The sequence below is a fragment of the Dipodomys ordii genome, unplaced genomic scaffold (assembly GCF_000151885.1).
Source record: "Dipodomys ordii isolate 6190 unplaced genomic scaffold, Dord_2.0 Scaffold47, whole genome shotgun sequence".
Lineage (NCBI taxonomy): Eukaryota > Metazoa > Chordata > Mammalia > Rodentia > Heteromyidae > Dipodomys > Dipodomys ordii.
The window spans coordinates 7613197-7625319 of NW_012267263.1; the positions used below are offsets into that span (position 1 = coordinate 7613197).

At 37.9% G+C, this 12123-nt stretch overlaps 1 protein-coding gene across 1 annotated transcript in view; it reads left to right on the forward strand.

Annotated features, from left to right (window-relative positions):
- Positions 1–241: 241 nt before the first annotated feature.
- Positions 242–12123, forward strand: part of Il1rl1 (interleukin 1 receptor-like 1) — a 15546-nt gene continuing 3664 nt past the window's right edge. Inside the window, exons 1-8 of the mRNA XM_013019739.1 lie at positions 242–305; positions 1090–1300; positions 2426–2600; positions 2690–2852; positions 4088–4159; positions 5505–5646; positions 5739–5884; positions 10480–10626. Coding sequence (XP_012875193.1) covers positions 242–305; positions 1090–1300; positions 2426–2600; positions 2690–2852; positions 4088–4159; positions 5505–5646; positions 5739–5884; positions 10480–10626 — 1120 coding nt within the window. The remainder of the gene's footprint in view (positions 306–1089; positions 1301–2425; positions 2601–2689; positions 2853–4087; positions 4160–5504; positions 5647–5738; positions 5885–10479; positions 10627–12123) is intronic.

Below are 12123 nucleotides of genomic sequence, written 5' to 3' on the forward strand. Positions count from 1 at the left end.
ATAATTAAGTGTTGATTGATTCTCCTGGGTGGTCTTGAGTAAGTAAAAAATCACGGTCAAATAAATATTTTGCTTGTGATTTTGTTTAATTTATTTTTCAGGAGAGACACTAACACCATTTCCAGTTATACGTCTAAGGCAGCACTGTCAACCTCAGAGAGGAGATCTTCCCTACCAGTGTCAACGGTTCATTTGACATCTCAGCAACCACTTGCCAACACTTGTTCTTGATCCATAAAGTATGGGACTTGGGATCTTGACAATTCTAGTGATTCTCATATGTTTCACCACAGCGGCTAAGAGTAGTAAGTATTATTTTTCAATTTAAATTCATGAAGTGATTCCAAGAATATTTGCTTTGTTTTCAACTCTTAGCTTCCAGTTAGAAACTGCCAAGTTCCCAAATTGAAACTCTCTGGATTGCCATCTGGATTTTTTTTTTTAACTGAAAGTTTATTGTTTTGTCCTTCATCACAAATCTATTGGAAGGAACTCTCCACAAAAAATGCATATGATAACTTTAAATTTATAATACATTACAACTTTATATTTACATATTCAAACATATCAAATACATTCTGTGGCCTGTACATAGGAAATAATAGAGGTGTTTATTGAGTGACAATAAGTTGTTCAGCTAAACTTAGCTACTTTCCCCTTGGAGTAGAATAGGGATTTAGAACTAAATTAATTTAGTAATCTGTGTACTCTGTGGAACAATTCATAAAATATGTTAATTGTTTATCCTTTCTCAAAGTATCATGATATACTACTCATTTAAAATTTTATTCCTAGGGGGCTGGGAAGGTGGCTCAGTGGTAGAGTGCTTGCCTTGCATGCATGAGGCCCTGGGTTCGATTCCTCAGTACCACATAAGCAAAAAGAAAAAAGTCAGAAGTGGCACTGTGGCTCAAGTGGTAGAGTGCTAGCCTTGAGCTGAAGAGCTAAGGGACAGCGCCTAGGCCCAGAGTTCAAACCCCATGACTGGACCTCCCAAAAATATTCCTAGATGAAAATATCAAAAAGCATACGACTCATGATCTTTCCATATGATAATTTCAGGATTGTATTTGTATTTTGTATTTGCAGGTAAGCCATTCTGGGGTCTGGAAAATGAGGCTTTAATTGTGAAGTGTCCAAAAAATAGAGATTTCCCTGACCCTGTGGACTGGTATTACTTAAAAACAAATGAAAGTATTCCCACACAGAAAAGAAATCGTGTCTTTGCTTCAGAAGATCGTCTTAAGTTTCTGCCTGCCAAAGTGGATGATTCTGGCATTTATTCTTGCATTATCCGAAGGTATTTTCACCATACTCTTCAAACAAACTATCTTCAAAATCAATAACATAGACATCTGACCGTTGAGTTCTATGGTGGGGAAAATTGGGTTAGATCCAAAACCTTAGTGGTAGGCTGCAGCAGCTTCTGTGCACAAAACACTCAGTCTGTATAGACATTCTGACCTAATTTGATTTCCTGCCTTTATTTAATACGCATAAAGCATCAGATAAACTACATAGAAAGGGAAACTGGGTATCATTTAGTGCAGAGATTCTGCGGCCAGGCAGTTTAAAATTCATGGTTTGATTGTCACTAGTTCTAGCAAGTTATTTCTGTACCTTTCAGTTTCTTCATCTGTCTAATACATACCATAACACAATCCATCTCAAAACATTGCTGTAAGAGGTTATAGGCATGTATACACAAACATCACAACGAAAGTATGGTATATGCAAGGGAAAATTCCAATAGTGTAATTCATTTGAGCAACTAGCTTATAGTCTAACAAAATAGTTATCAGGACTCTGGAAGTTAAGGGTCCGAGGTGGGGGTGGGAGTGAGATCATGGAGAAGGGAGTAGATGACTACAACCATAGTATTTAATGTGCACATGTGGAAAAAAGAACTAGGAAAATTGAGGGGATGGGTTGGATTAGAGGAGATGGGAAAGAATGAAGAAAGGGGTGACACTGATCAAGATACATTATATTAATGAGCTGACATCTTGAATTGAAATCCCTTTTTATAACTAAAGATAACAATACTTTTTTAAGAATGTTATGAGAAGAAAATGAAGGGACCCATGACAAATTCTTGCCTCCATGAAAAGTACTAGTAAGCATTTAATAAACACTGGTAATCTTTTAGAATTAGAAGCAAGCTTTAGAACAGACATAGTGAATGAAGAATAAGGGTTATGTTTTATCTCAAGGGTAACAAAAATGTATTTGAATCCTGAGATTTTTGAGGAGGCTACAATGCTTGATAAGAAATGTACTCATTATCTTGCCCATGTAATTGTAACCCCTCTGTATAGTATTTTCACAATAAAAAAAAGACAAAAAGAAAAAAACACCATAAGTTTTCTTGAAAAGAAAAAAAGCAATATAAGTAACTCTTTAATTACCTGCCTTATTTTAATAGTCCCACCTTCAATAAGACTGGCTATGTGAATGTAACCATATATAAAAAGCAACCAGACTGCAACATTCCAGATCACTTGATGTACACAACCGTTTCTGGCTCAGAAAAATATGCCAGAATACACTGTCCTACAATTGACATGTACAATTGGACAGTGCCTATTGAGTGGTTTAAGGTAAGTGGAAATTTGGAAAGAAATAGATAACATTTGTAAAATTGAAAAGTGAAAAATGACTGATGTGGGAATGTCATTTTTTATTTCAGAATTGTAAAGCTCTTCAAGGATCAAGGTACAAGACACACATGTCATCTTTGGTCATTGATAATGCGCGACGTGAGGATGAAGGTGATTATACATGTAAATTTATACACTCTGAGAATGGAGTCAATTATAGTGTGACAGCAACCAGATTATTCACAGTTAAAGGTAAGCCACTGACCTTTACACAAGAGTGGATTTAAGCAAAGAGGAAGAGAAATTACTGAGTTTTTATGGCCAAGTTTCCTTCACTCTATTCCCCTCCATCAACTCCCTCCTGATTCCTTCTCCATATTCTGTAGTATTACAGGAATTCCCTGATATATCAAGACCTAAAAGCGTCCAGGAAGAGAGCGTATTACTTATTGAAAAGTCATACTCATTTCTTTTGTAACATAAGTGATAAAAGAACCTGAATCCTAATGTCATTTACTTAAAAAAAACATAACAGTCTAACCAGAAGTGAGGGATTTGCTTTAGGATCACTTAGTAATGAACATCAAGGAAGCTAGTCATTTATACAAAATGATGCAGTGTTTGTATATCCACACCTACCCTCATTTCTACCTACACCTGTACTCATTCCCAGATGACTTATCATACCTAAAACAATGTAAAATCTCTATAGGTAGTTATTATATTAAATTGTTTGGGAAACAATGCCAAGAAAAAAAGTCTATGCATGTTTATCACATAAGCAATCTTTTCTTAACATTTTTGGTCCACATTTGGTTGAATTTGTAACTTTGGGGTCCACAGATACAAAAGGTTTAGTGTGATAAGGTAAACTGTTGAATACAGATATAGTGGATTAGTTTTCAGTCCTGAAATGATTTTGATGTCCTCAATGATGTCAAATACTTATTTCAAATTCTTTCCAAATGTATTTTAAGTCTTACAAAAGCCCATTTGGGGGAAGACTTCACCTTCATACCTTATCAGAAACAATTTTTCTTAGTCTCCTTAGCACAGATTGATGCATAGGTGCAGATCACGTAGAAACTTTCTAAGTGGAGATTTTCTTAGGGTCAAAGCAATACTGGACAAGTTTTTGTCCGAAAGTTTTCAATTGTCCCATTGTTATAAAATAAGCATCACCAAAACATATTTCTCTTCATCCCTCTCACTATTAAGCATCAACCCCTGCAATAGTTTTTAATCACACTATTAATTTAATGGGTTAATGCGACATTTGTGTTAATAATATAGAAAAGGATTAAAAAGTCAGAGAGCATCATGGTGTTACCAGCAAATGTATTACATGAGTTTTTTTATTTGTGCATATTACTAAATATTATTGTCAAAATTTTGAGAATTATTGTTAGTATATGAAAATATGATTTGTTTGATCACATCATACTCTCTTAATGCTTATATTCTCCTTTTTTGTTTTTAACTTAAAGTTAATCAAGGATTTTCTAAGTTACCAATAATCAAGGCTCCTCGGCACAATGAAACCAAGGAAGTGGGAATTGGTAAGAAAATGCTTTTTTACTTGGTTCTTCTTCCTGACCCCTGGTCTAGATTCCCCTAGATCAGATATTTAGGATGGGGGACCTGGAGGCCTATGGCAAATGGCAGAGTGGGAACACCTGGTTCAAGTACTTGCTAAAATTAGGAACTCATCAGAGCCACATACAGTCCTTACATTTGCATTGCACTTCGGAATTCAAGGTGCCCTGTGTATCCAGCTCACTTTATTGTTATGTCCATCCTCTAGGATGGAGGAAACTTAAGCTCAGAGATGTTCAAGGGCATGCCAGAGTCATGGATATCCAAAGTCATGGATAAGAGATAGGGGGCTAAAATGAACAAAATGACAGACTTTCTGGATCTTTCTATTTCTGTCTTTCTGGGTTGTCATTGGAAGCAGGATGCAGTGAGAAGGGCTTCTTCTGTGAAACAAGCATCCTCATGCTCTTCTTGTGCCTCTGTCCTGCTCCATCTGTAGCCATTCATGCTTCCATACCAACCTCATGTCACATGGTATCATTCTGATGGCAGTGCTTTTCATACCCTGCCCTACTTCTGCTCATGTTGTTCTTCCTCCTCCTCTCTCAAGACTGAGCTCAAATAGCACCACTGCCATGCAATTTCTCTCTATCCACCCTTCTCTGCCAGAGCATCACATCCAAGACTCCTTAGTCATCTCAAGTCCAGAACACTATTTTGATGTGTGGAGTGACAGCCATGCTCCCTGCAACTTTTTCCTCTCTCCAATGATACATCATTAGCCTTTCTTTGTGCCCCAATCCTCTCTTTATACCATTGTCACTTCCCAGAGGTTCCTCAAACTGGAATATGATGACCAATTCTTATCAAAGCTCCTCATAGGAACCTAGATTGGGGAAGGGATAACCCAATGAATGCAAATGCATGGTCAACAAGCAACTCTTCTGATGCTTTTAATTCTACAAAGAAGAAGTCTCAAGTTCAAGGAGTTGGGATGGAGTGCTGGAGAGTACTCTTTTTGAATACTTAGAAATTTGAGGTGATCACGGAATGGTAGCTGATGGAAAGAGAAAGACAATTCAGTGGGAGGAGAAAGTCATTGAAGGGACCAGTGAAGATTTTCCCTGAAGTGAGGGGTAGGTGGGTGGGTGGGGAAAGCTGTGATTCTAACTTAACAGTGAGTAAAATGAAAATGGGGATGAGGAGACATAGAATAGACGAAAAGCATGCACCAGATAGATGGAGTGCTACGGGTAAGAAAGGAAAACAGAAAGAATTGCAGAACTCCGAAGGTGTTCCCTGAGCTTTTCTCACACTCAGTGCAATTAACTGCCACTTGTTGATGAATTTCTTTAACTCTTCATCTAGGAAAACCAATAAATATGACCTGCACTGCTTGCTTCGGGAAAGGCAAGCAGACTGTGGCTCTTGTCCTGTGGCAGATCAACCGACGCAAAGTTCAGAGCTTGGGTGAAGAAAGAATTCAAGAGGAGGAAGGGCAAAATGAAAGGTAATTTTATGTGGAAGTTAAAACATTTCTGTCCCTTGTGTCACTTTGCACATGCCAAGGAAACAGTCAAAGTAACATGCTTACTTTCTCAGTTCTAGCAATGATCTAACTTGTCTAAACAAGTTTTTGAAGATAACTAAAGTGAGGGAAGAGGATTTGTCCCGGGAGTATGACTGTGTGGCCTGGAATCTGCATGGCATGAAAAGGCACACCATAAAATTACAAAGGAAAAAGCCAAGTAAGGAGTGTGTCTGAGACTTTGTTGTGTCACCTGGAAGCTGACCTTTGTTTCTTAGAAGAAAATGGGTTGTGGTTTGGTTCTGGAAAGATTCGTCATCAGGAAGAAAATGGCCTGTGTCATAAAATGTACTTTTCCTCTTCAAGATGGTGTTTGAAATCTGGTCTTTTCAGAATATTATTCTTTGTTAGGAAGCTTCTTGGATCTCTCCCTCTTTTTTCTTCTTTCCCTCTGTTTCCTCCTCCTTCCTTCCATCTCCTCCTCCTCTTCCTCCCCTTCTTCTTCCTCCTTCTCTCTTGTCACCTCTTTCTCCTCTCCCTGCTTCTCCTCCTCTTCTCCTGCCAGCTCCTCCTCCTCTTCTTTTGCCATCTCCTCTTCATCCTTCATCTGCTTCCTCTGTCAATCCTTCTAGTTGCAGGTATCAAGGGAATTTGCGGTCTACATAGGTTTCAAAATAGTCATAAACCCATCCAGAAGTTCTTTTGCTTTTTCTTGCTACTAGATCCCAGCGATGCTAACCAATATTAGAGATGAGCTGCTTACCAGAAGGGCAACCTGACCCTTTGTCCCACCCCCTGATAGGTACGTTTGTGACATTGACACAGGAAAGGACTTCAGCAGCATTTCCTTCCCAGGGGCACTTGTCAGTCTCCTTGCCTTGTCTTTGTATTTCCAGGTGGTCAACTGTTTGTTACATGATGCATTCCGTAAAATAAAAGAGAGAAGAGAAAAAATATAGTCATTTGCACTTACTACTCCTTTGTGGTAGTGTAATTACATATGTAGAAAGTATTTAGTTTTGTGTGTGTGTGTGTTGTTTTGTTTTTTTGGGTCCGGTCGTGGGGCCTGAACTCTGGGCCTGGGCGCTGTCCCTCAGCTCTTCAGCTCAAGGCTAGTGCTCTACCACTTGAGCCACAGTGCCACTTCTGGCTTTTTTCTTTTTGCTTATGTGGTGCTGAGGAATCGAACCCAGGGCCTCAGGCATGCAAGGCAAGCGCTCTACCACTGAGCCACCTTCCCAGCCTCGAAAGTATTTGGTTTTTATGAACTAGCCAGAAAGACTCTGAGCTTATACTCCTGTGTCAAGTACAGATAAACACCCTAGGACACTGTAGAAGAGAAAGATGAGTGCAGAGGAAATAGATCACCAGTTTCAGAAGATCCTAGATAGTCTTTCTACTGGAGATGGTGCTTGGAATTTTTATTTGACCTTAACTCTCTGACCTGTACAGAGGTATGACTCATTTTAGTGCTATTTTTAAGTACTGTTATATCCTGTAGGGCATTAGGCTTTTCTTTTCTGGTGATGATGTTGTTGCTCTAGGATGGGTATAGACTACAGGAATACATTGTGGGTAATAGTGGGCATATTGATTTTACAGAAAAGGGAAGTCACATGACCTGTGTCTTCATCCTTTCTGGATGTTGGTTATCATTGATGAATGTTCTATACTTATCTGTGTCCTTGAATTGTGTTCATGAGGAGTGATTTTGTACTTTCTAGTCTGTTTGTATTTCACCTATTTTTGTTCATGTGAATATTATTGTACTCTGTTTTCACAATTGTATATGTTAAACAAAATTTGTCTGTTACTTCTCAATTTGTCACAATGAATTTCTTTATTTCTAAAATTGCTGCATTTGTTGAATTTAAATAATGAAATTTGATACGTTTGTCTCTAATCATTAAATATTCTCAAATAAACATTTTTGCTTATGATAGTAATAATAATGCAGACATGCATTTATTTCTATGTCCAAGTTCAGCCTAATTATTATACAGTGAAGTCTCTCATTAATTTTCTCAAGACTCACAATATGGAGAATGTTACTGTCTTGTAATTTCATACATGATAAAACAAAGACAAAGAGTGATACATCCTGTCAAATACTGCAGTCATAAATCTAGAATTCAAATGCCTAAAATCACTTACACATTCATTGAATCATTCACATATAGGTGGATATTGAACTTCAACTGTCTTGAATAAATGTCTTTCCTCTGGCTGAAATCATTCAGCCACCTGCAGAGTTTCAACAGTCCCTTTGAGAAGTACATTTTCTGTATGCATTTGGCTGGACTTTCGATAATTTCTCTGGAAAATGTCAACTAGAAAGTTCAGTCATTTCATTCAGCTTTTTCTCTCACCTTTGGATCACTTTTGCCCTGATTATTCTTGACTTCATAATGTCAGGTCCTCAGAGAGCTGCTGAATTATGTCAAAACAGGAGATTGTAAATACAGACCAGTGATATCAAAGCTGAGAACTCTAAACCTGGAAACAAGATTAAGATTAAAAAGAACCATAGAATTAATTCTTTTTTTATTGTGAAAATACTGTATGGAGGGGTTACAATTACATAGGCAAGGTAATGAGTACATTTCTTATCAAGCATTGTTGCTTGCTCCTTTGTTTCCCCTTCCCATCCCTTCCCATCTCCTTTCCCTCCCCCTTCCCCACCCTCCACACTTTTTTTCTTGTTTGTCATGGAGTTTGAACTCAGGATCTGGGCACTATCTCAGCTCTTTTCCTCAAGGCTAGCTCTCTATCACTTTGAGCCACAATGCCACTACTGATTTTCTGGTGATTATTTGGAGATAAGAGACTCATGGACTTTCTTGGCTGGGCTGGTTTTGAACCACAATTCTCAGCTCTTAGCCTCCTGAGTAGCTAGGATGACAAGGCATTTGCTTTTAATGCACCAGTACCTGGCAGGATCAACTCTTATTTGAAGTTCTCCTCATATTCATCTTTAAGCAGCACAATTTCTTTCTCTTTCTTTCTTTCTTTCCTTCCTTCCTTCCCACTAGGGCTTTGAGCTCAGGGCCTTAGCTTTTTCACTCAAGGCTGGTGCTCTACCACTTAAGCCACAGCTCTACTTTTAGATCTTTTCTGGTTAATTGGAGATAAAAAGTTCCATTGGCCTTCTTTTCCTGCTGGTTTTGAGCCATGAGCTTCAAATTCTCAGTCTACTGAATAGTTTTAGGATTACACATGAGTGCTTGGTTTAACAGCACAATTTTTAAGATAATCTAGCTAATAGGTCAGAAATGGATGTAAATGTGGAATAATAACCAAGATTCTGATGTTCAACTTGTACATATCTGTTAGAAGTCCATGAGGATGCAAGTTATGGTACATATGCATTTTGTGAAGCAAAGAATACCAGGATGAAGTTCAGTGGCTGTGAACCCATAAACACACTGTAGCTGGTGGTGGGCAAAGGATCCTGCAGAAAAGGAAAGCCACACACTGGGTGGAATTTGTCACCCAGCATGACATGTATGTCATCATCTGTGGTCTACTTACCTATGTTCTAGGATGGTGTTCATCTTACCTGGTAGATGGGGGAGTGATTTTGTATATTCTAGTCTATCGATATTTTATTTGTTCTGTTCACCATCAGGAAATCTAGGTAGGACCTAGATTTTAGCAATTTGACTTCTTCATCTAATGTGCTCAGAGACTTCTATGATTTTTAGCTTCTTTGATGCCATACCATCAGCCTCTGATGCAGAAACTAACCTGAATCTACAGATTCATTTTCCTTACGACTCCCCACACACACCAGGCTTGTCCATTCCTTTCTCCTTGTTTTGTAAGTTCATATTCTCCTCATAATGTGCTCCCAAAACACCTCTTTCTACTCAGAAACCTGTAATCTGTTTCTAGAGCAATCTTCTGTTACCATCAAATGAATCTTACATGAAAGACACTTACATTCTTAATGCCCCATTCGAAGTTCTCCTTCAGTTTCTGTGACATTCGGCATAGGGAAAATTCTTTCCCAATCATTTCAAGTCTTATCAAACCTAGTCCTCATTCCCTTTGTCATCACATTTTTTTTTTTTTTTACTAATTCCCCACATGAGTTAATCCAGTTCCTCAGAAAACACATTCACTTCTACTCATGGCATCCTTTCTGGGAAGTATGGTGTTATTTTCTTCTCTCTATCCCCCTGAATTCTGCATGTTCTTTAGGGAACTTTTTCTTTTTCTTTCCTTTCTCATCCATCATGGAGCAAGTGCTCTTTAGAAATGCCTATACTAGCTGAAATCTTGCTTCTCTGCTCCACCTTGGCTAATTTTGCACTTACTCTTGTGTCTGCTTTGCCTTTGAGTGTCTTTTGTAATGCCCAACTTGGTGCCTTGTACAGTGTTGGGAGCTCAATAAATATCAGTTTACTGACTTTTTATTTTCAATTTCTTGGTTTCAATCCTGGGGCTGGAACTCTGGGCCTGGGCATTCTCCTTGAGCTTTTTTTTTCTTAAAACTACCACTCTACCACTTGAGCCACAGCTCCACTTCCAACTTGTGGTGGTTAATTGTGATAAGAGTTTCATGAACGTTTCTGCCCAGGCTGGCTTTGCATTGCAAATCTCAGCTTTCTGAGTAGCTAGGGTTATAGGTATGAGTCACAGGCACCTGGCTCAGTTGGCTGACTTTTTTTAAAGTGGCCATGAAAATTTCAGATGAGCATCTTGGGTGTGAAACTCTTGTATTCCCCAGGGAGACAAACATGTATGCATTTCTTTTGCCTTGTTATGGTTACAATAATGATTGTTTTTTGTCTTTTCCCTGTCTTTTGATAGTTAATCGTCAGAGCATGTACTACATAGTTGCAGGATGTAGTATATTGTTAATGCTTATTAATGTCTTGGTGATAGTCCTGAAAGTGTTCTGGATTGATGTTGTTCTGCTCTGGAGAGACATAGCTAGCCCTTATAAAACTAATAATGGTAAGTAGCAAGTTTCAAGATTTTCCTCAGAAGCAAAAGCATCATAATGGCTATTGGTGATTGGTTATTAATCATAATAATTATGCTGCCTAATACAGTTTCCATTTTCCATGCTGACATTATCAGTAATTTTTTTAGTCTAATAAGGGTCCATTTTCTACCTTGCTTTATTTCTTCTTTTGGTTCTGAGATTCATCTCAACTGTTCAAAAATCCTTTCCAATAGGATTCTAGCTCCTACTAAATCCCCAATAACAAAATCTATCCTAAATTAGAGAAGGGTGAAATATTTTGGAAAATGTGTATTGGTAAAGGTTTATGGAATAAAAGACATCAACAAAATTGTTCCTCTTTTCTTGCAAACTTGATCTGTAAGGGTACAGGAGCACATAAGGTGTGCACATGAAAGAAGATATCCTGTCTGCCAAAAAGTCCTAGTCTTTATTTGGAAGGAAACAAACATTAGATTTTTCTTATACAGTCCACTCAATTCGCATCTGTTTGATTTGTGGGAAACTGAGACTGTCTCCTTGTAGTTTTCCATCTCCTTCTATGGAAGGCAGATGCAATCTGAAGTCTGAAAATATTACATGAAAAATCCCATAAATCAGAAAACATAAAGTTTAAATTGCACTCCACTGTGAATAGTGCGATGAAAGTGCTTACTGTCTTTCTCTGCCCCCTCCAGGACATGAATCTTTTATGCAGTGTGTTGACACTCTATATGTTATCTGCCCATTAATCAAGAGCTGGCTTAGTTATTAGATAGACTGTTGTAATATCACAGTGCCTATCTTTAAGTTACACTTACCTTATTTCCTAATTGTCCTAAATTATAGAAGTGACACTAGCAACTGTGCTACAGTATATTATAATTGTTCTACTTTATCATTAGTTATTATTGTTAATCAATAATGTGTGTGAACAAAACATTAAACTTAGATACTTACATATAAGAAAAAGCAAAGTATACTTATTTCATCACTCTCCAGGCTTTCAGGTATCCACTGATGGTCTTGGAGTATATTCCCTGTAGAAAAGTAAGGATTATGGTATGGAGAAAAGAAGGAAACCACTATCCATGACTATACATAATAATAAATCAATAATCATGTTTGACCATATGGCTTGAACTGCACTGGACAGGCTTTTGTCTCTTTTGTGTAATTCAGGCTGAGACAGTAATGAGAAAGAGAATTTGGAGAATGAGATTCTTATTTCCTGACCATGTTCTGTAGCAGTGGATTGCAATAATCTCCTGATTCTATACTGATTAGAGAATAATATACACTCACTCACCTCCATACAACTTGGTCAGGAAGGCCTATCAGGAATCAAATGAGACAGATGCTGGTGGTTTATACCTATAATTCTAATTATTCAGGAGGCTGTGATCTGAGCATGGAGGTTCAAAACCAGTTCAGATGAAATTTCTCATTTCCTATTAACCCACAAGAAAGTGGAAGTGGAACTGTGGTTCAAGTAGTAGTGGTAGAAC